Here is a 26,034-nt window from a genome sequence, read left to right as displayed (position 1 = left end):
GGGAGAAGGGGAGAGAGGGATGAAGTGAAGGAGAGAGACTGTTATTGAGAAAATAAGGTAGTTAAAGCCACAGTGTTCAACAGGAATCTGTGTGTGGCCTCACCTGGTGTCCACACCACACTAAGTGGCTGCAGAGTACTTTATGCTGAAAAACATGAACGGACACACAAGGACAAACAATATAGCGTAGTTATAGAAATAATGAAGTGTCTTACTATTCTCCATGGTTGGCCCTCTTGCCTATTCTTTGAAGGTGGAAGGAGCCACAGTTATACACCTGAGCCTGCTTACTGCACAACACAATCCATCAATCAGATTGATACATGAGTGTGTAGGTGTGGGTTATAGGGTGTCTAATTGTTGTACTTTTTTTCAATATGGGTGATTTAAAACAGCCTGTTTTGTTTTTGCACAGACATCACACCCTTACCTAAACAGCACCCTCACCCGAGAAGTAGAAATCAAAGGGAGAGAAACTATGAATTGAATAACTGCAGTTGACATAGCTAAGTAAATGGAAGAATACTCTTATTGCAATGTGAATGGCTTTTAAAAGAGACTTTGGTTGTGCATAGTGTAGTCTATGGTGTTGCCAGGGAACAGCACCCTCTTAAAAGAGCCTTTGGTTGTGCATAGTGTAGTCTATGGTGTTGCCAGGGAACAGCACCCTCTTTGAATTAGTAGGAGGTGAAGATCTCCTGCACACGGATTGCCTCTCTTGCTGCGTTGTTGGACCCCATCCTTGAAACATCCTGCAGAGCAGCAGACTCCTCCTCTGGGACACGGTGGCGAGCTGCAGATCCCCTCCTGGTCCTCGTGTCCATCCTCATGAAGTTACGCAGGACACAGGTAGCCTTCACACATCTGAATTCCTCCAGGAGGCAGTCCCAGATGACCCTCGTCACCCAACCTTGCAGTGCCCTACACGGTAACTGTAGGCAATCGTTTTGAAGGAATCTCCAGTTACAAGGTATCTGTAGGAATATGGAAGACAATGTAATTATTAGACTGTTACATCACCAGGTCATTGTGGATTACTAAAGTATAATATCCCTGATAACAAATCATGATAACATTGGATTGATAGATGCATGGGCACACATATGTACGGCATGTGTAGCATGTGACAATAACAGGATCATATCAAGAACGAGCATCACAAATGAATACATAAATACCACTTGAAGCTTGATGATGAGTTGATCATTTGAATCAGCTGTGCAGTGCTGAAGCAAAAACAACAATGTGCCTCTTTGAGTCCCCGGGACTGAGAACCACTGCTCTTCATATGTAGACTGGCTTTCATAGAGCTCTTTATCTGAGGACAGAAAACCTCAAGATAGCTAGCTAATATGACGTTAGACAGCTGATGATATTTAATTCACTTAGCTATCTATCTATACAGACTGGTTACCTATTTAGATATGATATGAAAGTATTGTGTGAAATTATTTTAAAGTTAAAGTATTTTAAATTATTTTGATGTGATATGAAAGTATTGTGTGAAATAATTGTTATGTGATATGAAAGTATTATGTGTAATTATTTTGAGGAGTAACGGGGGCAGAGAATCAGCAGTAGAAACAATAACAAAGCGTACTCCCTGCCCGTTGAGAATCGATTCACATTTAGATGGAATATTTGACTATTTTAGCTGCCAGAGCCAGTCTACCTCTGAAAATAACATACAGTCCTTGGACCTTGAGGAGTAACGGGGGCAGCAATCAGCAGTAGAAACAATAACAAAGCGTATTCCCTGCCCGTTTCGGTAAAAAGCTGAGGGATGGGGCTGGAGAAATGCAACCATCCATGATATCAACATTCTAGTTATAACCATGTTTTGAGGATATACAGTGTTTGTTTATATTTACTGACAAACATTGGAGTAAAAAAAAGCTCATATTTGGGTTCTGATGGGGTACGACAGTTGAACTAAGCTCATGAGGCATTTATAAGTGATTTCTTCAAGAAACAATGGGTACATATCATTAATGTATAAGTCCCAAAATGGATGCAACAACTGCTGATTGCCCCTTTAAGACTACATATTGGGCTAATCTAATAGGAGATATTGAGGACTACAGTATTTCAGGCATTGTCATTAGATACATTTGATCAATTGTTAACGTTTTGTTGATGGTCCACTCTTGATATTCTACACGTTACAGTGTAGCTTCAGCCATTCCTACAGAACAACATTAAAGTGTAGAACCCCTTTACTGCATATTGGTTCAACGACTGCAGAGACGGTACTTACTGGTGTTAAACAGATCTCCAACCTCCTCTTCTTCCACTCCAATATAACTGTCATCTCCTCCTCTTTCTCTTCCTCTCTCCTTTTACTGTAACATCTTCCTCCTCTTTCACTCTGAACGCCTCTTCCTCTTCTTTCACTGAAACGTCTTTCTCGTCTTCTTTCAGGGTAACAGCCTCACCCTCTACTTCTTGTTTTACTGTGACATCCTCTTCTTCCTTCTCCTCTTTCACGACAATGTTCAGCCCCAGAGCTTCTTTCTCCGTCCAGCAGACCTCTTCTTTAGCAGGAGGGGAGAAGCTTACTGACCTCATGTTCGGGATGTTAGCTAGCTAACTATCATTAGCGACTAGGCTAGTGCTAACTATTCCAGCCAGCTACTATAGCTGACTAATACAAAATAACGTATATAATTAAATAGGTTAACAAGTAGATACGACCTAAGTGTGTCGAAAACACAGTAGCTAATATACACCGAAAGCGTATAAATAGCTTGAATCTTTCGGCTATGTTGTCTAGCAAGCTACCGAGGTGGTTGACGAGCTGTTTATGAAGAACCGTCCACTAGATTATACGTCACGCCGGCAGCGTCGCCTGAAAGACGCACATCGCCGTCTGCTGACTGGAGGGGAAACGCAGTTGAGGATCACAATTTATTTTCAGACAAAGATTATTTTAAATGGATTTAATTAAATAATACTTTTATATTGAGAGATACAAAGACAGGAATGTGTTGATTGATTAGTGCGAATAAAAAATGTTTATTACAGCACATTTAAGGCAGTTTCATTAAGTCAAACTAAATCTAAATAAGTAGCTAGCTACTGTAGGTCTATACTGCTCCTACATGGTGTAACAATACATCATGTAGATGTATATAATGAACAGACTAGGTCTATACTGCTCCTACATGGTGTAACAATACATCATGTAGATGTATATAATGAACAGACTAGGTCTATACTGCTCCTACATGGTGTAACAATACATCATGTAGATGTATATAATGAACAGACTAGGTCTATACTGCTCCTACATGGTGTAACAATACATCATATAGATGTATATAATGAACAGACTAGGTCTATACTGCTCCTACATGGTGTAACAATACATCATGTAGATGTATATAATGAACAGACTAGGTCTATACTGCTCCTACATGGTGTAACAATACATCATGTAGATGTATATAATGAACAGACTAGGTCTATTCTGCTCCTACATGGTGTAACAATACATCATGTAGATGTATATAATGAACAGACTAGGTCTATACTGCTCCTACATGGTGTAACAATACATCATGTAGATGTACACTACCATTCAAAAGTTTGGGGTCACTTAGAAATGTCCTTGTTTTTTAAAGAAAATCTATTTTTTTCATTTATGTAGCTGTTTTTGCTTTGTCATTATGGGGCAATGTGATGTCTTATGGGGTATTGTGATGTCATTATTGGGTATTGTGTAGATTGATGAGGGAAAAAATGATTGAATCAATTTTAGAATAAGGCTGTAACGTAACAAAATGTGGAAAAAGTGAAGGGGTCTGAATGCTTTCCGAATGCATTGTATATATAGGGGCAGTACTTAGTGACATCACTTCATGAAACAGGAGGTACAAATATATAACATAGATTCACAATATCAACATTCAATGTATCAAAATATATGACCAAGCTGGAAGTGGAAACGCCAGCCCAGCCACAATCCTTGAGGTTCACTGATGATCAACCTCCTCCTTCACATCTGACTCCTGATGATCAACCTCCTCCTTCACATCTGACTCCTGATGATCAACCTCCTCCTTCACATCTGACTCCTGATGATCAACCTCCTCCTTCACATCTGACTCCTGATGATCAACCTCCTCCTTCACATCTGACTCCTGATGATCAACCTCCTCCTTCACATCTGACTCCTGATGATCAACCTCCTCCTTCACATCTGACTCCTGATGATCAACCTCCTCCTTCACATCTGACTCCTGATGATCAACCTCCTCCTTCACATCTGACTCCTGATGATCAACCTCCTCCTTCACATCTGACTCCTGATGATCAACCTCCTCCTTCACATCTGACTCCTGATGATCAACCTCCTCCTTCACATCTGACTCCTGATGATCAACCTCCTCCTTCACATCTGACTCCTGATGATCAACCTCCTCCTTCACATCTGACTCCAGTGATCAATCCAGAGCGTCTTCTTTTTGGGGGAATCCCGATGGACGACGTCATCGAATAGGACGTCATCACCACCACCGCCCACAAGTTAATTGTCTTTCAGGTTATTAATGGGAAGAACATTAGCAATATGTCCTGTCTGGTAACTTGTCTCGTTCAATGGATTTACATTGGCAGGTGCACAGAGAGAAACCCCATTAAAAAACTCAGTTGATCTTAAACTGCGGAAACACTTTTGGAAGTCTTTAACTGCATCAAAGTCTGTGGCCTGTGATGTTGGGACAAATGATAGTCCCTTATTATACAAGAGACAAAATTCACAAATTTCTACAGCACAACGGCAGAGTCATGTCTTCAGTGTAAAACTAACAATGACTCAATAATCCTTCTGGGAATGTTATGACGTCATAAAGTTATGGGCGGATTTAGAAAGTTGGCTGTCAGAAGTACAGTTATACAATGTTAAATTACTTTTAATCTGTCTGTCTGTATATTTCAAAACATGGCATTTGAGGGTGCAGTGAGATACCCCAGAGTTGGACGATACGTTTCTCATAAATCATCTTAAATATTATACTTAATTAAACCTGGAAATCAACCAATACTCTGTTGTTAATTCAATAGAAAGGTCAAATGCTTTATTATCTAAAAGTTGAAAGTGAGTTGGCAACGGAGAGAAAAAAAATGGTGCTGATGAATGCGCTGGCTGTGTTCCAGTGGGTCTGGGCAGGTGTGATGTAGTTAATGGAGATGGAGGTGTGTTCTAGTGGGTCTGGGCAGGTGTGATGTAGTTAATGGAGATGGAGGTGTGTTCTAGTGGGTCTGGGCAGGTGTGATGTAGTTAATGGAGATGGGGGTGTGTTCTAGTGGGTCTGGGCAGGTGTGATGTAGTTAATGGAGATAGAGGTGTGATGTAGTTAATGTTTGTATGATGTTGTCGTTTGTATGTTTTGTATTGTTTATAAAAAGATAAAATAAAATATTTTTCCCAATGCAAAGTTACACCTCACTGTTCTATTTTTGGAGTTATTACATTAAACCAATCAGAATTTAGAAGAATGCCAAAGTCAGGTGTAAAGTAAAATGGAGGACCAGCCTATTCCCTATGATGTAAACTACAACAGAAATAACTTCAAATGTAAAGAGATTTCTGGCATCAGGACAAAATGTGATTCAGAGTCACCGAATATATTTTAAGTATTTTAATTAAACTCAAACGATAAACGGTAAATGAAATTCTCGTATATACGGGTTCACTGTATCACCACCATGTCCAAGCACCTTGAGCGCTTTTCTTTGTCCACATCTGGTTGCTGGGTAGAGTAGCTCCGTCTTGTGTCTCCCCTTGATTCTTCACTCAAACAATTCCTCATATGGTACTGAACAGTCTCTCAACCCCCCTGGTTGGCCTAGAGTGATGCACCCCTCCCCTCTCCAGACTGACCACAGCTTTTATGGCCTGTGTTGGTCAGTCCTTACACACCTGTATTGTTTGTGTGTGTAACAAAACAATATTCATCTTCAAACAATATGCTAACAGGCTATAGTGCATAAACATAAATCCTAACAAAATGTAGAACTTCAAATTAAACCAATCGTTTGCACAACATGTGAGGAGGAGGATCAAGGATGTGATTTAAAGTAAACCAACGTTTTGAAAATACAAAACGCCATCTAACCAAATATCAAAGAATGTTATCTTAGCCAGCCAGCTAACATTAGCTAAATGCAGTTATCTTAGCCGGCCAGCTAACATTAGCTATATGCAATTATCTTAGCCGGCCAGCTAACATAAGCTATATGCAGTTATCTTAGCCGGCCAGCTAACATTAGCTATATGCAATTATCTTAGCCAGCCAGCTAACATTAGCTATATGCAGTTATCTTAGCCAGCCAGCTAACGTTAGCTATATGCAGTTATCTTAGCCTGCCAGCTAACGTTAGCTATTTAGCCAACTAGCTATTAGCCTAACCAGCGTAGCCAACCAGCTAACGTTAGCTATTTAGCCAACTAGCTATTAGCCTAACCAGCGTAGCCAACCAGCTAACGTTAGCTATTTAGCCAACTAGCTATTAGCCTAACCAGCGTAGCCAACTAGCTATTAGCCTAAAAAGCGTAGCCAACAGCTAACGTTAGCTATTTAGCCAACTAGCTATTAGCCTAACCAGCGTAGCCAACCAGCTAACGTTAGCTATTTAGCCAACTAGCTATTAGCCTAACCAGCGTAGCCAACCAGCTAACGTTAGCTATTTAGCCAACTAGCTATTAGCCTAACCAGCGTAGCCAACCAGCTAACGTTAGCTATTTAGCCAACTAGCTATTAGCCTAACCAGCGTAGCCAACCAGCACCGAGACCATTTAGAACCAAACTAACAAAACCTAAACGTGTTTGCAGATCAAAAGATCAGAGACAAACAGAATGATGGGAGAAAATTAACCTTCAGAAGTCATTGATCAATGCTGATAAAGTGACACACTGCTTCAATAGTAATGAGTAGTTATTTATGATGTAAGGTAATTTGTAGATCAGTCAGTTGGCAGTCGCCAGCAGTGTCGAACAAGCCCAATACCAAACCAATCAGGTGGTTGTTCGATGAAACGACTCTTCAGACGTCATTGATGACGTGCTGCTGATAAAGTGATACAGGCATCAACACACTGCTTTAAAGTTGAATGCTTTCAAGGCCTCGTACCTCCGGTATCAAACATAACATCCCCATCGAAAAGTTGACAAAACAAAAAGAAGCAAGCAGGTTGATTTCCTCTGTCGTCTTGAGCCCACGGCAAGAAGGCACCAGAGCCCACCGTGCTAACGGGTTCCCACTAGATAACACAACCACACAGTTAATGAAAATTATGAGGTGAAGCTTGAGCTAGATATCAACCTATCGAGCTAGTGTGACCTTCCTGGTCTCTCAAGTCAGTGAGTCAACACAGGAAGGAGCAATGGATGGATAGTTCATTTATTTCCAAAGCTGCAATGATGGGACACACACAGTCTGGATGAATGATCAGTAGTGACGGGATATAAATAGCACTCCCACAGCAATTCTCCATTAATCTGCCCTAGAATACACTAACAAAAAAACTATTGAAATGTCTATCAAAGTCATTGTGATCGTATAGTGGATTTAACAATTCCTACTAATTCCTAATTTACTATAATAAATGAATCAATTGTTTCCATGTGTCTAATATTCACTACATCAGAATAAACTGTCATCCATTTTACTATCAAAATATATCAAATTAACCTGAAGATTTACTCAATGTCCCCCTCTGGTGGCGAAGAAGTATAATTCACCTAAACTAACAAAACCGGGCTGATAAACTGGCTGGTGTTCATGAGTTTATAAAACATGTACTTTATACATTTGTCATAAATGACCTGCATTGATGAGACACACAGTGTGGATGAATGATCAGTAGTCGACAGGGTAAAAATAGTACTCCTAAAGAAGATGCATTTTCCAGTTAGATACCAACTTGAAAGAGGGAACTTTAGCATAAAACCCACATGGAAAACTGAGATTTGGCAAGTAACATATAAAGAGAGGCTTATTTGACGCCAAACCAACAACAGTAGTTACTAAAACATAAATTGCTAATGTATTGTAATGACCTGACAAGATCATAAATGAACAATTGTCCAGACAGAGGCTTGAGTTTGCGAATCGACGGTTTATTAAACCAACTTTACACAGGCTACTGTTTGGGCCGTAGCACACGCCAAATAAATGACAGATAACCCACAAGCCAATCGGGACCTTCTCTTGTGAAGCCCAGACGTAAAGAGGTAGAACAAAGGCTAAACCTGGTCTTAACTTCCAATGCTCCATCCCCCTGCCCAAACCCCCTCCACGCCACTACGCCAACCGCCAGGATGCCCGGCATCAGAAGATTCCAGGCATTCCCGTGATTGGCAGATAGCAGGTTGATTGACATGTCGGACCCCGCGAACACTGGGTACTGGTCAGTACAACACAACCTACTAGCCTAACACATAACACACAGCTGTCTGTGCGGCTCGCTACAGTATGATTTAAAAGGTGGATTTTATGATGTAATGTCAAATTTATATATTTCTATTCCGGGACTATTCAATTTTGAAATCACCCACAGCAATTCTCCATAAATCTGCTGTGGATTACCCAGAATCCCGAAATAAATTAATACATATGTGATAATTCAAAAACATAACTGGTTGTGCTTATAGGGAACCAGATCGTGAACACAACTAAGTTACTAAGTCTTTAACCACACTGTATTGTTACACTGGTGAGTAAAAACTCATGCTTCCTACACGAACTTTTTGTCTGAACATTATAATATATATTTTACGTCACACTAGCGTCATTGTCTTAAAGTCGCACATCTCCATCGCAGTCAGAGGTTCAGACTGAGCGTTACCCACTCCAGTCAGCAGATGGCAGTGTGCGATATTAAGGCAATGCTGTTAGTGTGACGTATAATCGAGTGGACGGAACGCAATGCTGTTAGTGTGACGTATAATCTAGTGGACGGAACGCTTCTTTCAGCAGCAGCAACAGTTATTCAGCCACCTCGGTAGCTTGCTAGCCAAAATAGCCGAACCCATAAAGCTCTTTAGACGCTTTAGTGTATATTAGCCACTGTATTTTAAACCCTCGTCTGTCGTCTAGTTAGTTATCCGATTTAATTTCATATTTACGGTGTTGTTGTTATTATTCAGCTGGCGGGCTGGTTAAGTTAGCATTAGCCTAGCTAGCTAACATCTCCGACCATGAGTTCACTAAATTACTCTCTTCCTGCTGAAGAAGAGACAGTCTGCTGGACGGAGAAAGAGGCTCTAATCAAAGAGGAGGAGGAAGAGAAGGATGTTACAATACAAAAACAAGTAGAGGGTGAGGCTGTTACAGGGAAAGAAGAAGAGAAAGACGTTACAGTGAAGGAAGAGGCGTTCAGAGTGAAAGAGGAGGAGGGTGTTACAGTAAAAGATGAGGAGGATTCAGTTTTTGAAGTGAAAGCGGGGGAGGGGGAGATTACTGTCTCATCGGAAGAAGAGGAGGAGGAAACTGGATATCTGGGCCCGATTTCCCAAACGCAATTTAAGGCATCCAGTGGTTCTAAAGATGAACTTAGCCATAAGATGGTTTTGAGAAACCGGGCCGTGATTACCACTGGTAAGTACTGTCTTAAATACAGAGGTACAAACTCTGCAGTTGTTGAACTGATGTTTGGTGTTAAAGGGGAAATCGGCAATTGCTACATCCATATTTTGACTTTTAAATTATTTATTTATAGCCATTGATTCTTGGAGAATATAACATATGCCTCATGAGCTTAGTTAAACTGTTGTACCCCATCAGAACCCCAAATAAGATTTTTTTACTCCAATGTTTAGAAACAATGTAAATCAACAGCCTCAACATGGTTAAAACTATAATGTTGATATCATGGATGGTCAGTCCTTTCATCCATAGGTCTGTCTATGAATTTGAGAGTAGTTAAATGTCTCCAGGCCCATCATCATCTTATTACCAAAACAGTGGTGGAATGACTGCTTTGTTATTGTTTCAACTGCAGATTGGTTGATTGATGTGTGGCTTTTTTAAAGGGACAACCTAGTATTTAAACAGCAACAAAATGGCTGCCAAGAGACTTGGTTTGGTAAACAGCTGAGGGATGGGGCTGGAGAAATGTAACCACTCTCAAATCATAGAGAAAGCTATTGTAGCAACCGTAACTCAACACCTAGCGACCTCGTCAAGAAGTTCAGACATCTTGGTGTAACAGTTATAAGGTGTTGGCTTGACAGTCGCTGGACCCAGGTTTGAGTTCAGCTCAGGGCTACCCCCTGAATTCACTTCACTATGAATATAAGGACTGGCCATCCATGATGTCATAGTGATAGTTTAACCAGGTTTCTAGGCTATATAGTATATTCTAGAATTCATCCATGAGGTCATAATGATAATTTAACCAGGTTTCTAGGCTATATAGTATATTCTAGAATTCATCCATGACGTCATAATGATAGTTTAACCAGATTTCTAGGATATATAGTATATTCTAGAATTCATCCATGGTGTCATAATGATAGTTTAACCAGGTTTCTAGGATATATAGTATATTCTAGAATTCATCCATGATGTCATAATGATAGTTTAACCAGGTTTCTCGGCTATATAGTATATTCTAGAATTCATCCATGATGTCATAATGATAGTTTAACCAGGTTTCTAGGATATATAGTATATTCTAGAATTCATCCATGATGTCATAGTGATAGTTTAACCAGGTTTCTAGGCTATATAGTATATTCTAGAATTCATCCATGATGTCATAATGATAGTTTAACCAGGTTTCTAGGCTATATAGTATATTCTAGAATTGCCAGTGAAGATTTCCTGTGGGGGTCAAATTATTAGAGCTGTTGATAAGTCATTGTATAATATTCAGCCAATTTTTTTCATGCCTTTACATTAATGGCAAGACATACCTAGATTCAATTAATGAATTGGTTTGAAACCTTTGTTTTAAACCCTTCTCAAAGTTGGTGTCTTGACGGATTTGTAAAAAATGGTTTATCACGAAACACTGTTTATTTATTTATTTAAATGTAACCTTTATTTAACTAGGCAAGTCAGTTAAGAACAAATTCTTATTTACAATGACTGCCTACCCCGGACGATGCTGGGCCAATTGTGCGCCCTATGGGACTCCCAATCACGGCCGGTTGTGATACAGTCTGGATTTGATCCAGGGTGTCTGTAGTGGCGCCTCAAGCCCTGAGATGCAGTGTCCGCTGCGCCACTCGGGAGCCCCAAAATCATGTTCTAGTGCTGTCCCCAACTAAAATACATCTTGGTCAACCAAGAGTCATCTGTTCTTTCTACCAATCGCCACATGTGTTTTTACAAAATCAAATATACGTACTGAACTTGTCTGATGCTTTAAGCATTCTGTTGGATCAAATAATTAAGACACACAAATGACTCGAAGTCATAACCGTCAGCATAACCTGACCAGAGGGAGCCGGTCGTCAACATAACCGGACCAGAGGGAGCCGGTCGTCAACATAACCCGACCAGAGGGAGCCGGTCGTCAACATAACCCGACCAGAGGGAGCCGCTCGTCAACATAACCCGACCAGAGGGAGCCGCTCGTCAACATAACCCGACCAGAGGGAGCCGCTCGTCAACATAACCCGACCAGAGGGAGCCGGTCGTCAACACAACCCGACCAGAGGGGGCCTCTCATCAACACAACCCGACCAGAGGGAGCCGGTCGTCAACATAACTCGACCAGAGGGAGCCGCTCGTGAACATAACCCGACCAGAGGGAGCCGCTCGTCAACATAACCCGACCAGAGGGAGCCGCTCGTCAACACAACCCGACCAGAGGGAGCCGCTCGTCAACACAACCCGACCAGAGGGAGCCGCTCGTCAACACAACCCGACCAGAGGGAGCCGCTCGTCAACACAACCCGACCAGAGGGAGCCGCTCGTCAACACAACCCGACCAGAGGGAGCCGCTCGTCAACATAACCCGACCAGAGGGAGCCGCTCGTCAACATAACCCGACCAGAGGGAGCCGCTCGTCAACCCGACCAGAGGGAGCCGCTCGTCAACCCGACCAGAGGGAGCCGCTCGTCAACCCGACCAGAGGGAGCCGCTCGTCAACCCGACCAGAGGGAGCCGCTCGTCAACCCGACCAGAGGGAGCCGCTCGTCAACACAACCCGACCAGAGGGAGCCGGTCGTCAACACAACCCGACCAGAGGGAGCCGGTCCTCAACATAACCCGACCAGAGGGCGCCGGTCCTCAACATAACCTGACCAGAGGGCGCCGGTCGTCAACATAACCTGACCAGAGGGATTCGCCCCTCCGCTGCTGGACTTCGTAAATTCTGCCGTTCTGCTACTTAAGTTTTCAGTAGTAGACTAATAGTCTACAGATAGATAGACTATTTCAAACAAAATAATGAATAAATTGACCAGAGGGAGCCGCTCGTCAACCCGACCAGAGGGAGCCGCTCGTCAACCCGACCAGAGGGAGCCGCTCGTCAACCCGACCAGAGGGAGCCGGTCGTCAACACAACCCGACCAGAGGGAGCCGGTCGTCAACACAACCCGACCAGAGGGAGCCGGTCCTCAACATAACCCGACCAGAGGGCGCCGGTCCTCAACATAACCTGACCAGAGGGCGCCGGTCGTCAACATAACCTGACCAGAGGGATTCGCCCCTCCGCTGCTGGACTTCGTAAATTCTGCCGTTCTGCTACTTAAGTTTTCAGTAGTAGACTAATAGTCTACAGATAGATAGACTATTTCAAACAAAATAATGAATAAATTGACAAAACTGACGCATCTTGTAGGGTCAGGTCTGGGTGGTCTGCAGGGGGCCGTTTCATTTAGTATCCGTTTGGGTCGGCTGGTGAATGATTTCATTTCCCCATAGTATGTTGTACCGAAGTTGAATGACTGAAAGGGAGTGTAACTTTGTGTTGTGTTGGTTGTGTTGTTTGCTAAATCCAATGGTTTTTAACTGAGTCATCTTGTAATCCAAGATGGCGTGTAGCAGTAAGACGTGTTTGTTGTTGTAAATGTTATCTTTTTTTGTATATATTGCAATATATTTTAATTGCACTTCCCTGAAGGAGGGAAATGAGGTACAACACCTGTTTGTCCCCGCCCTTTCCTGTGTCGGTGAAGAGCGGTATTAAAGAGCAGAATAAATCCAAGCCTCTCATCACCTGTGGGTGGTGGGGCTTCCAGCAAGGCGTGGATTTGATCGTATGTTGTACTTAGTTTCCCTCCTTCAGGGAACAGTAGTTATAGTCATAACGTTACGCTTGCCATATGATGAACTTCAACTTAAATACTGGATCTTGCTGTCGGACAATTTTTTTGTATTCTGAAATGCACTCGACCCACTTATCATTTAGTGGCTCCTTATGTTACGCTGGGAAAACCGTTTTCATGGGCACAGAAATACTAAATAATTTCAGAGTTTGCTAAATCCAATGGTTTTTAACTGAGTCATCTTGTAATCCAAGATGGCGTGTAGCAGTAAGACGTGTTTGTTGTTGTAAATGTTATCTTTTTTTGTATATATTGCAATATATTTCAATCTCTTTTTCCATTTTTTTAATTACATATACCTTCCGGCAACCCGCCTCACCCAATGTGATACGGATCTGCTATTTTCTTTAGACCTTATAGCTAGAACCTCCATCAGAAGCTAGCCATCAGAAGCTAATTAGCTACTAGCTATTTAGTCATTGTTAGCCACTGCTAGCGGCCTTTACCTTTTTAGCTCAGACACCAGCCGCTTTTAGCCTGGATAATACCTGCCAGTCTGCACAGCGCGATATCAACCCTGAGCATATCGGACTGTTTTTCTCTACATCACCGTATTACTGCCGTAAGCTCTGGACCATTACACCAGATAATTGCAGCTGGCTAGCTGCTACCGAGTGGCCCAGCCTCGACGCTAGCCTTGAGCCAGGCCCATCTCCCGGCCTGCTCAGTGGACCCTATGATCACTCGGCTACACAGCTGATGCCTCCCAGACTCTTCACTAAGACGATTAGAAGCCACTACATCACCGGATTCCTGCTGTAAGCTCTGAACCTTTGCACCAGATTGGCTATAGTGGCTAACGCCCTTGTCCCGAAGCTAGCACCAGTTAGCCTCGAGCCAGGTGCATCTCTCGACTAGCAAACAAATAACTCCAGCTACAATACCTCTTTTGCCAATTGGCCTGGACCCTTTGTCGACACAGACCCCGCCGATCCATCACAACTGGTCTGCCGACGCAATTCCGTCCGATGTGCCCTCAACCGTCCTTTGCCAGACGTCGGTGACGCCCTTGTCCCGAAGCTAGCACCAGTTAGCCTCGAGCCAGGCGCGGCTCCCGGCTAGCATAGTAACGACTACCTAACGGCTTCCCTGGTTCATATATTGCTGTTCACTGGACCTTATGATCACTTGGCTACATAGCTGTTCATTAGTCACGGTTCTCCATTTTGTTTATTTTGTTTATCTGTCGGCCCCAGCCTCGAACTCAGGCCCAGTGTGTAGTTAACTGACCCCCTCTGCCCATTCATTGCCATTTTACGTGTTGTTGTCTTAGCTGATTAACTGTTGTCTTACCCGTTGTTGTCTTAGCTAGCTCTCCCAATCAACACCTGTGATTGCTTTATGTCTCACTTTATGTCTCTCTAATGTCAATATGCCTTGTATACTGTTGTTTAGTTATCATTGTTTTATTTTACTGTGGAGCCCCTAGTCCCACTCAACATGCTTCAGAGAGCTCTTTTGTCCCACCTCCCACACTTGCAGTGACCTCACCTAGCATAACTTCAGAGATGCAACCTCTCTTATCGTCACTCAATGCCTAGGTTTACCTCCACTGTACTCGCACCCTACCATACCCCTATCTGTACATTATGCCTTGAATCTATCCTACCACGCCCAGAAATCTGCTCCTTTTATTCTCTGTTCACAACGCACTAGACGAACAGTTCTGATAGCCTTTAGCCGTACCCTCATCCTACTCCTCTGTTCCTCAGGTGATGTATTGGTTAACCCAGGCCCTGTGTGTCCCCAGGCACTCTCATTTGTTGACTTCAATATTCGAAAAAGCCTTGGTTTCATGCATGTTGACATCAGAAGCCTCCTCCCTAAGTTTGTTTTACTCACTGCTTTAGCACACCCTGCCAACTTTAATGTCCTTGCCGTGTCTGAATCCTGGCTTAGGAAGGCCACCAAAAATTCTGAAATCTCAATACCCAACTACAACATTTTCCGTCAAGATAGAACTGTCAAAAAGAGAGTTGCAATCTACTGCAGAGATGGCCTGCAAAGTTGTATCATACTTTCCAGTCCATGCCCAAACAGTTCGAGCTTCTAATTTTAAAAATGAATCTTTCCAGAAATAGTCTCTCACTGTTTCCACCTGTTATAGACCCCCCTCGGCTCCCAGCTGTGCCCTGGACACCATATGTGAATTGATTGCCCCCTCCATCTATCTTCAGAGTCCGTTCTATTAGGTGACCTAAACTGGGATATGCTTAACACCCCGGCCGTCCTACAATCCAAGCTAGATGCCCTCAATCTCACACAAATTATCAAGGAACCCACCAGGTACAACCCTAAATCCGTAAACATGGGCATCCTCATAGATATTATCCTGACCAACTTGCCCTCCAAATACACCTCTGCTGTTTTCAATCAGGATCTCAGCGATCACTGCCTCATTGCCTGCATCCGTTATGGGTCCGCGGTCAAACGACCACCCCTCATCACTGTCAAACGCTCCCTCAAACACTTCTGCAAGCAGGCCTTTCTAATCGACCTGGCCCGGGTATCTTGGAAGGATTTTGACCTCATCCCATCAGTAGAGGATGCCTGGTTGTTCTTTAAAAGTAATTTCCTCACCACCTTAAATAAGCATGCCCCTTTCAAAAAATGTGTAACTAAGAACAGATATTGCCCTTGGTTCACTCCAGACCTGACTGCCCTCGACCAGCACAAAAACATCCTGTGGCGTACTGCACGAGCATCGAATAGTTCCTGCGATATGCAACTTTTCAGATAAGTCAGGAACCAATACACACAGTCAGTTAAGAAAGCAAAGGCTAGCTTTTTCAAACAGAAATTTGCATCCTGTAGCTCTAACTCCAAAAAGTTTTGGGACACTGTAAAGTCCATGGAGAACAAGAGCACCTCATCCCAGCTGCCCACTGCACTGAGGCTAGGAAACACTGTCACCACCGATAACTCCACGATAATCGAGAATTTCAATAAGCATTTTTCTACGCCTTGGCATGCTTTGCCAGGCACCCTCAACAGCAACCCGCCAAAGCCCCCACCATTTCTCCTTTACCCAAATCCAGATAGCTAATGTTCCGAAAGAGCTGCAACATCTGGACCCCTACAAATCAGCCGGGCTAGACAGTCTGGACCTTCTCTTTCTAAAATTATCTGCCAAAATTGTTGCAACCCCTATTACTAGTCTGTTCAACCTCTCTTTCGTATCATCTGAGATTCCCAAAGATTGGAAAGCTGCCGCGGTCATCCCCCTCTTCAAAGGGGGTGACACTCTAGACCCAAACTGTTGCAGATCTATATCCATCCTGCCCTGCCTTTCTAAGGTCTTCGAAAGCCAAGTTAACAAACAGATTACCAACCATTTCGAATCCCACCGTACCTTCTCCGCTATGCAATCTGGTTTCAGAGCTGGTCATGGGTGCACCTCAGCCACGCTCAAGGTCCTAAACGATATCATTAACCGCCATCGATAAAGACAGTACTGTGCAGCCGTCTTCATCGACCTGGCCAAGGCTTTCGACTCTGTTAATCACCGTATTCTTATCGGCAGGCTCAACCGCCTTGGTTTCTCAAAAGACTGTTTCGCCTGGTTCACCAACTACTTCTCTGACAGAATTCAGTCAAATCGGAGACTCGCCTGGTTCACCAACTAACAAACTAACAAACCTCCAGACGAGATGCCATACAACACTCCTTCTGTGGCCTCCAACTGCTCTTAAAAGCAAGTAAAACTAAATGCATGCTCTTCAACCGATCGCTGCGAGCACCCGGCCACCCGACAAGCATCACTACTCTGGACAGTTCTGACTTAGAATATGTGGACAACTACAAATACCTAGGTGTCTGGTTAGACTGTAAACTCTCCTTCCAGACTCACAGTAAGCATCTCCAATCCAAATTGTTATCTAGAATTGGCTTCCTATTTCGCAACAAAGCCTCCTTCACGCTGCAAAACACCCTCGTAAAACGGATCGGCGATGTCATTTACAAAATAGCCTCCAACACTCTACTCAGCAAATTGGATGCAGTCTATCACAGTGCCATCCGATTTGTCACTAAAGCCCCATATACCACCCACCACTGCGACCTGTACGCTCTTGTTGGCTGACCCTCGCTAAATATTCGACGCCAAAACAATTGGCTCCAGGTCATCTATAAGTCTTTGCTAGGTAAAGCTCCGCCTTATCTCAGTTCACTGGTCACCATAGCAACACCCACCCGTAGCACGCGCTCCAGCACGTATATCTCACAGTTCATCCCCAAAGCCAACACCTCCTTTGGCCGCCTTTCCTTCGAGTTCTCTGCTGCCAATGACTGGAAAGAATTGCAAAAATCGCTGAAGTTGGAGACTTATATCTCCCTCATTAACTTTAAGCATCAGCTATCTGAGCAGCTTACCGATCGCTGCAGCTGTACACAGCCCATCTGTAAGTAGCCCATCCAATTGCCTACCTCGTCCCCATGTTTTTTACTTTTTTTGCTCTTTTGCACACCAGTATTTCTACTTGCACATCATCATCTGCACATCTATCACTCCAGTGTTAATTTGTTAAATTGTAATTACTTCGCTACTATGGCCTATTTATTGCCTTACCTCCTTACTCCATTTGCACACACTGTATATAGATTTTTCTATTGTGTTATTGACTGTACGTTTGTTTATCCCACGTGTAACGATGCGTTGTTTTTGCTTTGCTTTATCTTGGCCAGGTTGCAGTTGTAAATGAGAACTTGTTCTCAACTGACCTACCTGGTTAAACTATCTTTATGTTCATTATATATAACATATCATTATGTTAAATAAAAAAATAAAATAATAATAAACATAACTTTATTGACAACACCCAAGTGGATACTGTCATTAACGCGGTTCTTCAATAATTACACATAATTCTTAATACTGTAGCTGTTTAGTTACAGTCACATGTTCAACTATCATCAGCTGATCCAGGAAATAATTTTCTGAATGACAGTCACATGACAAACATCACAACATGCAACAACAACCAAAGTGCTTCTTCATTCATTACTCTGGTAAAGACAGTTATGCCGTGCTCCACGTTGGATCCAACATCCCTAACAAATTGATGTTTGTAATGTTATTGTTTGCTTGATTTACTCTAGGGTCTCGTTAGTCTGTTTGGACACAGATACTTTTGCTCATAATGTGTAGAGAACTGTTCCTTGATGGATAGGCTATTGTACAACACACAGAGCTATTTTCCTTTATTTGTTGTTAGGTGAAGTTATGGGTCCTACAGTAGGTCTATGTTATTGTTATGGGTCCTACAGTATGTCTGTTATTGTTATGGGTCCTACAGTAGGTCTATGTTATTGTTAGGTGAAGTTATGGGTCCTACAGTAGGTCTGTTATTGTTTTGGGTCCTACAGTAGGTCTATGTTATTGTTAGGTGAAGTTATGGGTCCTACAGTAGGTCTATGTTATTGTTATGGGTCCTACAGTAGGTCTATGTTGTTGTTAGGTGAAGTTTTGGGTCCTACAGTAGGTCTATGTTGTTGTTAGGTGAAGTTTTGGGTCCTACAGTAGGTCTATGTATGTCATGCAACAACAACCAAAGTGCTTCTTCGTTCATTACAGGTATATTTGTTGTTAGGTGAAGTTATGGGCCAATTTGGCAAACCGTGTACAAACCCTCATTGTCAGGTTGATGGAAAAGACAAAGAGCATTTTACTGGTTGAAGTGTTTTTTAAATACAGCGGTTGATTTGCGATGATGACACAAACATTATATTAAGCAGGACATTCAAACGAGCCTTACAATTATAATCCAAAGTAGTGTGAAATGCACTCATAATCAACCTGGAAATAGAGGTTACTCCCCTGAGTTTCCCCCCATTCACATTCAGAATACATTGTGAAAAACTAAAATCTTTGCTCACCATTTTTGCTCCAGGCAGATATACTACATCCATAACTAGTGGTTTCCTCATTAGCAGATATACTACATCCATAACTAGTGGTTTCCTCATTACCAGATATACTACATCCATAACTAGTGGTTTCCTCATTACTAGATATACTACACCCATAACTAGTGGTTTCCTCATTAGCAGATATACTACATCCATAACTAGTGGTTTCCTCATTACCAGATATACTACATCCATAACTAGTGGTTTCCTCATTACCAGAAATACTACATCCATAACTAGTGGTTTCCTCATTACCAGATACACTACATCCATAACTAGTGGTTTCCTCATTAGCAGATATACTACATCCATAACTAGCGGTTTCCTCATTACCAGATATACTACATCCATAACTAGTGGTTTCCTCATTACCAGATATACTACATCCATAACTAGTGGTTTCCTCATTACCAGATATACTACATCCATAACTAGTGGTTTCCTCATTACCAGATATACTCCATCCATAACTAGTGGTTTCCTCATTAGCAGATATACTACATCCATAACTAGTGGTTTCCTCATTAGCAGATATACTACATCCATAACTAGTGGTTTCCTCATGACCAGATATACTACATCCATAACTAGTGGTTTCCTCATTAGCAGGGAGGAGTTTCTGCAACCAAATTGCGTATGCATCGCCCTCGTGCCGCAATTTTAGCAAACACAGAAAGGGGCCTATATTGGACACCAAAAGACGTCTGGCACACTGCTTAGAGTTTCAACAACTTGAATAACTTATTTCTAGCCGACAATCATCGATGTTACTAATGTGAAAACAAGACAAAATATCACTATTGTTCCTATCTTGACTGTCTTAATTGTTAAATTTAACAGACGTCAATTGTTGTACAACTTCATGGGTACGCTCTGGGCATCACCCTTTACCTCAAATAAACTTCTGCTGTTGTGGGCATTTAACCATCTGTATGACTTTGTTGTTCACACAGGAGAGAGACGGGACTATCGTGGATCCTCTGGGGAGCCTCAACAACATCATGATGCTGACGAGGCAGAGAAGAGTCTCTCCAGATCAGAACACGTCAAGAAACACCTGCAGAGATCCACAGGGAAGAAATCTCACTGCTGCTCTGACTGTGGGAAGAGATTCACCTCCTCAGCAGGCATTATAATTCATCAGAGAATCCACACAGGAGAGAAACCTTTTAGCTGTGATGAATGTGGGAAGAGTTTTACTAAGTCTTGCAATCTGACACGACACCAGAGAACACACACAGGAGAGAAACCTTATACCTGTTATCAATGTGGGAAGAGTTTTGTTTCATCTGGCCTTCTGACTGTACACCAGAGAATACACACAGGAGAGAAACCTTATAGCTGTAATCAATGTGGGAAGAGTTTTACTCAGCTAAGCAACCTGATAACACACCAGAGAACACACACAGGCGAGAAATCTCATAGCTGTACTCAATGTGGGAAGAGTTTTACTCAGCTAAGCAACCTGATAACACACCAGAGAAAACACACAGGAGAGAAACCGTACAGCTGTGATCAATGTGGGAAGAGTTTTACTCAGCTAAGCAACCTGATAACACACCAGAGAACACACACAGGTGAGAAACCGTACAGCTGTGATCAATGTGGGAAGAGTTTTACTCAGCTAAGCAGCCTGATAATACACCAGAGAACACACACAGGCGAGAAATCTTATAGCTGTACTCAATGTGGGAAGAGTTTTAGCCAGTCAACCAGCCTGATATCACACCAGAGAACACACACAGGCGATAAACCTTATAGCTGTACTCAATGTGGGAAGAGTTTTAGCCATTCAACCAGCCTGATATCACACCAGCGAATACACACAGGAGAGAAACCTTATAGCTGTATTCAATGTAGGAAGAGTTTTAGCCATTCAACTAGCCTGACACGACACCAGAGAACACACACAGGAGAGAAATCGTATAGCTGTTATCAATGTGGGAAGAGTTTTGTTTCATCTGGCCTTCTGACTGTACACCAGAGAACACACACAGGAGAGAAACACTATAGCTGTGGTAAATGTGGGACGAGTTTTGTTCCATCTGGCGATCTGACAGTACACCAGGGAACACACACAGGAGATAAGTCTTTTAGCTGTAATCAATGTGGGAAGAGTTTTGTTTCATCTGGTGATCTGACAATGCACCAGAGAACACACACAGGAGAGGAATCTTTTAGCTGTGACCAGAGATAATCTGATTAAAGATATCTTATCAAATATTACAAAATACATACATGAAGCAGTTGATTCATGATATCAATGAATTAATGTCACAATGTAGAATGTTAACACTTTGTAGTAGGAATATTTTAACAATGTCACAATGTAGAAGCCTAAATGTTTGCCCCCTTATCAATTGATTTCAGCATGATATGGATATCAGCCTCAGGGGAGGAGTACTATTTATGAGATTTAACAAAAAGTGACTAACAAGAAAAGAGTTGTGTTCCACTTACCACGTTAGTGACCCACTTGAATCAAAATGCAACACTTCAGAATGTAGCGATCTGTTTTCTACAAGCTGTCCTCTAACCAGGGATGTACACATTATTCCCAGGTTCCGTGTGGTTTTTGAGCTGTTAGTTTTAACAGGACGTGCAACCTCCTCTCGCACAATTGATTTCAACTTAATATCGATGAGTGATGACAAATAAGTGTTGTGTTCCTTTGTTCAGCGACCCCTACATTTAAATGCATCACTCCAAAATGTAGCTGACTGTCTTCTGCAGGTTGTCCTCTAACCAGTGAGCTAAATGATATATCCCAGTTCCATGTGTTATTTTAGATGTTAGTTTCAACAGCACGTACAACCTGATTTACCACCTAATCGATATCAGTGATTTATTGCTACTTGTCAAAACAGCAGCGTTTTTGGTGCTTGTGTCCATGGTGAGGTCAACTTGGTTTCTGATTGTCTCAAGGTTTGGCAGTCAAAAAGATTTGTGTTTAGCCAGTGCGGTCCATGGATCAGAAATTATTTTGACTTTCCGTATTAGAGATGAGTTATGTTTGCGCTCGTTCCAAGGGGACGAGAGTTCTAGAAGCTTGTGAGTTTTAGGAAGGGAAAAATAAAGGTTTTTTTCTTCTTGTTTTTAATTGTTGACAGCCAGTAGACACCATGTTTTTATTGGTGAAGGTGAAGCATTGTAGTTGATTATAATGTGAATTGGAAGTTGTTTTCTGTTGGTGGTGCACATTCTCTTAAGGTGTTAGTCTTTGGTTTTTCCATTTATGTTTTGAGGTTGGACTTTAGCACGTATAGCTCGTTAGCAAGTATAGCTCGTTAGCACGTTGGGCGCACTGATTTGTGTCACCTCGTTAGTCAGTATGTGTTACACCTTTTCTGGCTTGTCCATCTCGTTAGTGGGAAGGTGTTTCACCTGAGCTGGTCCAGGTTCTATTTAAGAGTGTCTGGCCCAGTGCTCCAGTTGTCTTGATAGATGTGGAGAGTCAACACCTTTAGTTGCTCCACCTTTTTGGTTTGCTTCCTGTCTTTAAGTTTGGTGTGGGTTTTTCTTTTGTTTGCCTCTTCTTGGGCAGATTTAGTGGGTCTCATGGTTGGTGTCTTTTATGTCCCAGTTGTTGTTACTAGTCAACTTTCAGTGGACACTGAGAGAAAAATTGCAACATTATGTTAAAATACTTTTATTGCATCAAATGGTTGTTTTATGCAACAGAATAGAGGGTTCTTAGAACTATTGTGTCTGTGTGTTCTACTGAGGATGGGCCTCTGGGAGAAAACACTGACAGGAGATTTACAATGTCTTTTGGGTGATAAAACCTAAAGAGACCGCATTCCAGAGCATGAGTTAATGTTTCTGTTCTATATGGAACCAGGGAGAGATGACCCCAGGGCCAGACCCTGGTCTCTACACAAAGAGTACTGTTTTTACAGCAGATACTGTCTGCTGAGAATTATAAGTATCTTTCATACAAATCTTAACCTTGTGACCCGTTCTATACATCTGTTGTTCGTCATGTAGGTTGAACGACCTTTGTACTTTTGTCTTGTCGCTCTCAACGAATCATCTGGGGGTGATTTGTCAACCAGCCATCATCGTACAGCACTCAATTGATTAACTTTATATTTGCGTGTTGTATTGACCTGCTCCCTTATTAATAAGTGAATAAAGATTTAGTTTAAGAATAACTCTGACTTGTGTGATAAGTTTGTCTCTCCTCATTTGATATGAAAGAAATTAACCACATTTGGCAACGGGGATGTGAATCTTGACTTGGTGACCGCTGCTGACGAGCTGGGTTAATGACCTGGCTCCTGACGACCTGGGTAAATGACCTGGCTCCTGAAGACCTGGGTAAATGACCTGGCTCCTGACGACCTGGGTAAATGACCTGGCTCCTGACGACCTGGGTAAAAGACCTGGCTCCTGACTACCTGGGTAAATGACCTGGCTCCTGACTACCTGGGTAAATGACCTGGCTCCTGTGAACCTGGGTAAATGACCTGGCTGCTGACGACCTGGGTAAATGACCTGGCTCCTGACGACCTGGGTAAAATGACCTGGGTAAATGACCTGGGTAAATGACCTGGCTCCTGACGACCTGGGTAAATGACCTGGCTCCTGACGACCTAGGTAAATGACCTGGCTTCTGACGATCTGGGTAAATGACCTGGCTCCTGACGACCTGGGTAAATGACCTGGCTCCTGTGAACCTGGGTAAATGACTTGGCTCCTGACTACCTGTGTAAATGACCTGGCTCCTGACTACCTGAGTAAAGGACCTGGCTCCTGATGACCTGGGTAAATGACCTGGGTAAATGACCTGCCTCCCGACGACCTGGGTAAATGACCTTGCTCCTGACGACCTGGCTCCTGACTACCTGGGTAATGACCTGGCTCCTGATGACCTGGGTAAATGACCTGGCTGCTGACGACCTGGGTAAATGACCTGGCTCCTGACGACCTGGGTAAAATGACCTGGGTAAATGACCTGGCTCCTGACGACCTGGGTAAATGACCTGGCTCCTGACGACATAGGTAAATGACCTGGCTTCTGACGATCTGGGTAAATGACCTGGCTCCTGACGACCTGGGTAAATGACCTGGCTCCTGTGAACCTGGGTAAATGACCTGGCTCCTGACTACCTGTGTAAATGACCTGGCTCCTGACGACCTGGGTAAATGACCTGGCTCCTGTGAACCTGGGTAAATGACCTGGCTCCTGACTACCTGTGTAAATGACCTGGCTTCTGACGATCTGGGTAAATGACCTGGCTCCTGACGACCTGGGTAAAATGACCTGGGTAAATGACCTGGGTAAATGACCTGGCTCCTGACGACCTGGGTAAATGACCTGGCTCCTGACGACCTAGGTAAATGACCTGGCTTCTGACGATCTGGGTAAATGACCTGGCTCCTGACGACCTGGGTAAATGACCTGGCTCCTGTGAACCTGGGTAAATGACTTGGCTCCTGACTACCTGTGTAAATGACCTGGCTCCTGACTACCTGAGTAAAGGACCTGGCTCCTGATGACCTGGGTAAATGACCTGGGTAAATGACCTGCCTCCCGACGACCTGGGTAAATGACCTTGCTCCTGACGACCTGGCTCCTGACTACCTGGGTAATGACCTGGCTCCTGATGACCTGGGTAAATGACCTGGCTGCTGACGACCTGGGTAAATGACCTGGCTCCTGACGACCTGGGTAAAATGACCTGGGTAAATGACCTGGCTCCTGACGACCTGGGTAAATGACCTGGCTCCTGACGACATAGGTAAATGACCTGGCTTCTGACGATCTGGGTAAATGACCTGGCTCCTGACGACCTGGGTAAATGACCTGGCTCCTGTGAACCTGGGTAAATGACCTGGCTCCTGACTACCTGTGTAAATGACCTGGCTCCTGACGACCTGGGTAAATGACCTGGCTCCTGTGAACCTGGGTAAATGACCTGGCTCCTGACTACCTGTGTAAATGACCTGGCTCCTGACTACCTGAGTAAAGGACCTGGGTAAATGACCTGGCTGCTGATGACCTGGGTAAATGACCTGGCTGCTGACGACCTGGGTAAATGACCTGGCTCCTGACGACCTGGGTAAAATGACCTGGGTAAATGACCTGGGTAAATGACCTGGCTCCTGACGACCTGGGTAAATGACCTGGCTCCTGACGACCTAGGTAAATGACCTGGCTTCTGACGATCTGGGTAAATGACCTGGCTCCTGACGACCTGGGTAAATGACCTGGCTCCTGTGAACCTGGGTAAATGACCTGGCTCCTGACTACCTGTGTAAATGACCTGGCTCCTGACTACCTGAGTAAAGGACCTGGCTCCTGACGACCTGGGTAAATGACCTGGCTCCTGTGAACCTGGGTAAATGACCTGGCTCCTGACTACCTGTGTAAATGACCTGGCTCCTGACTACCTGAGTAAAGGACCTGCCTCCCGACGACCTGGGTAAATGACCTTGCTCCTGACGACCTGGCTCCTGACTACCTGGGTAAATGACCTGGCTCCTGACTACCTGGGTAAATGACCTGGCTCCTGACGACCTGGGTAAATGACCTGGCTCTTGAGGACCTGGGTAAATGACCTGGCTCCTGACGACCAGGGTAAATGACCTGGGTAAATGACCTGGCTCCTGACGACCTGGGTAAATGACCTGGGTAAATGACCTTGCTCCTGACGACCTGGGTAAATGACCTGGCTCCTGTGAACCTGGGTAAATGACCTGGCTCCTGACGACCTGGGTAAATGACCTGGGTAAATGACCTGGGTCCTGACGACCTAGGTAAATGACCTGGCTCCTGACGACCTGGGTAAATGACCTGGGTAAATGACCTGGCTCCTGACGACCTGGGTAAATTACC

The 26,034-nt window shown here is 43.4% G+C and overlaps 1 protein-coding gene and 1 long non-coding RNA gene across 2 annotated transcripts in view; both read left to right on the top strand.

The window, feature by feature from the left end:
* Positions 1–26,034, top strand: part of LOC139550484 (uncharacterized) — a 182,593-nt gene that overhangs the window by 125,903 nt on the left and 30,656 nt on the right. The window lies entirely within an intron of this gene.
* LOC139548778 (zinc finger protein ZFP2-like) overlaps positions 19,823–26,034 on the top strand; it is a 497,157-nt gene continuing 490,945 nt past the window's right edge. The window contains exon 1 of the mRNA XM_071358620.1: positions 19,823–22,438. Within this exon, the coding sequence (XP_071214721.1) occupies positions 20,056–21,390 (1,335 nt within the window). The 5' untranslated portion in view covers positions 19,823–20,055 and the 3' untranslated portion in view covers positions 21,391–22,438. The remainder of the gene's footprint in view (positions 22,439–26,034) is intronic.

Source organism: Salvelinus alpinus, chromosome 2, assembly GCF_045679555.1.
Source record: "Salvelinus alpinus chromosome 2, SLU_Salpinus.1, whole genome shotgun sequence".
In the NCBI taxonomy this organism is placed as follows: domain Eukaryota; kingdom Metazoa; phylum Chordata; class Actinopteri; order Salmoniformes; family Salmonidae; genus Salvelinus; species Salvelinus alpinus.
This window is presented reverse-complemented; position numbering and strand designations above follow the sequence as displayed.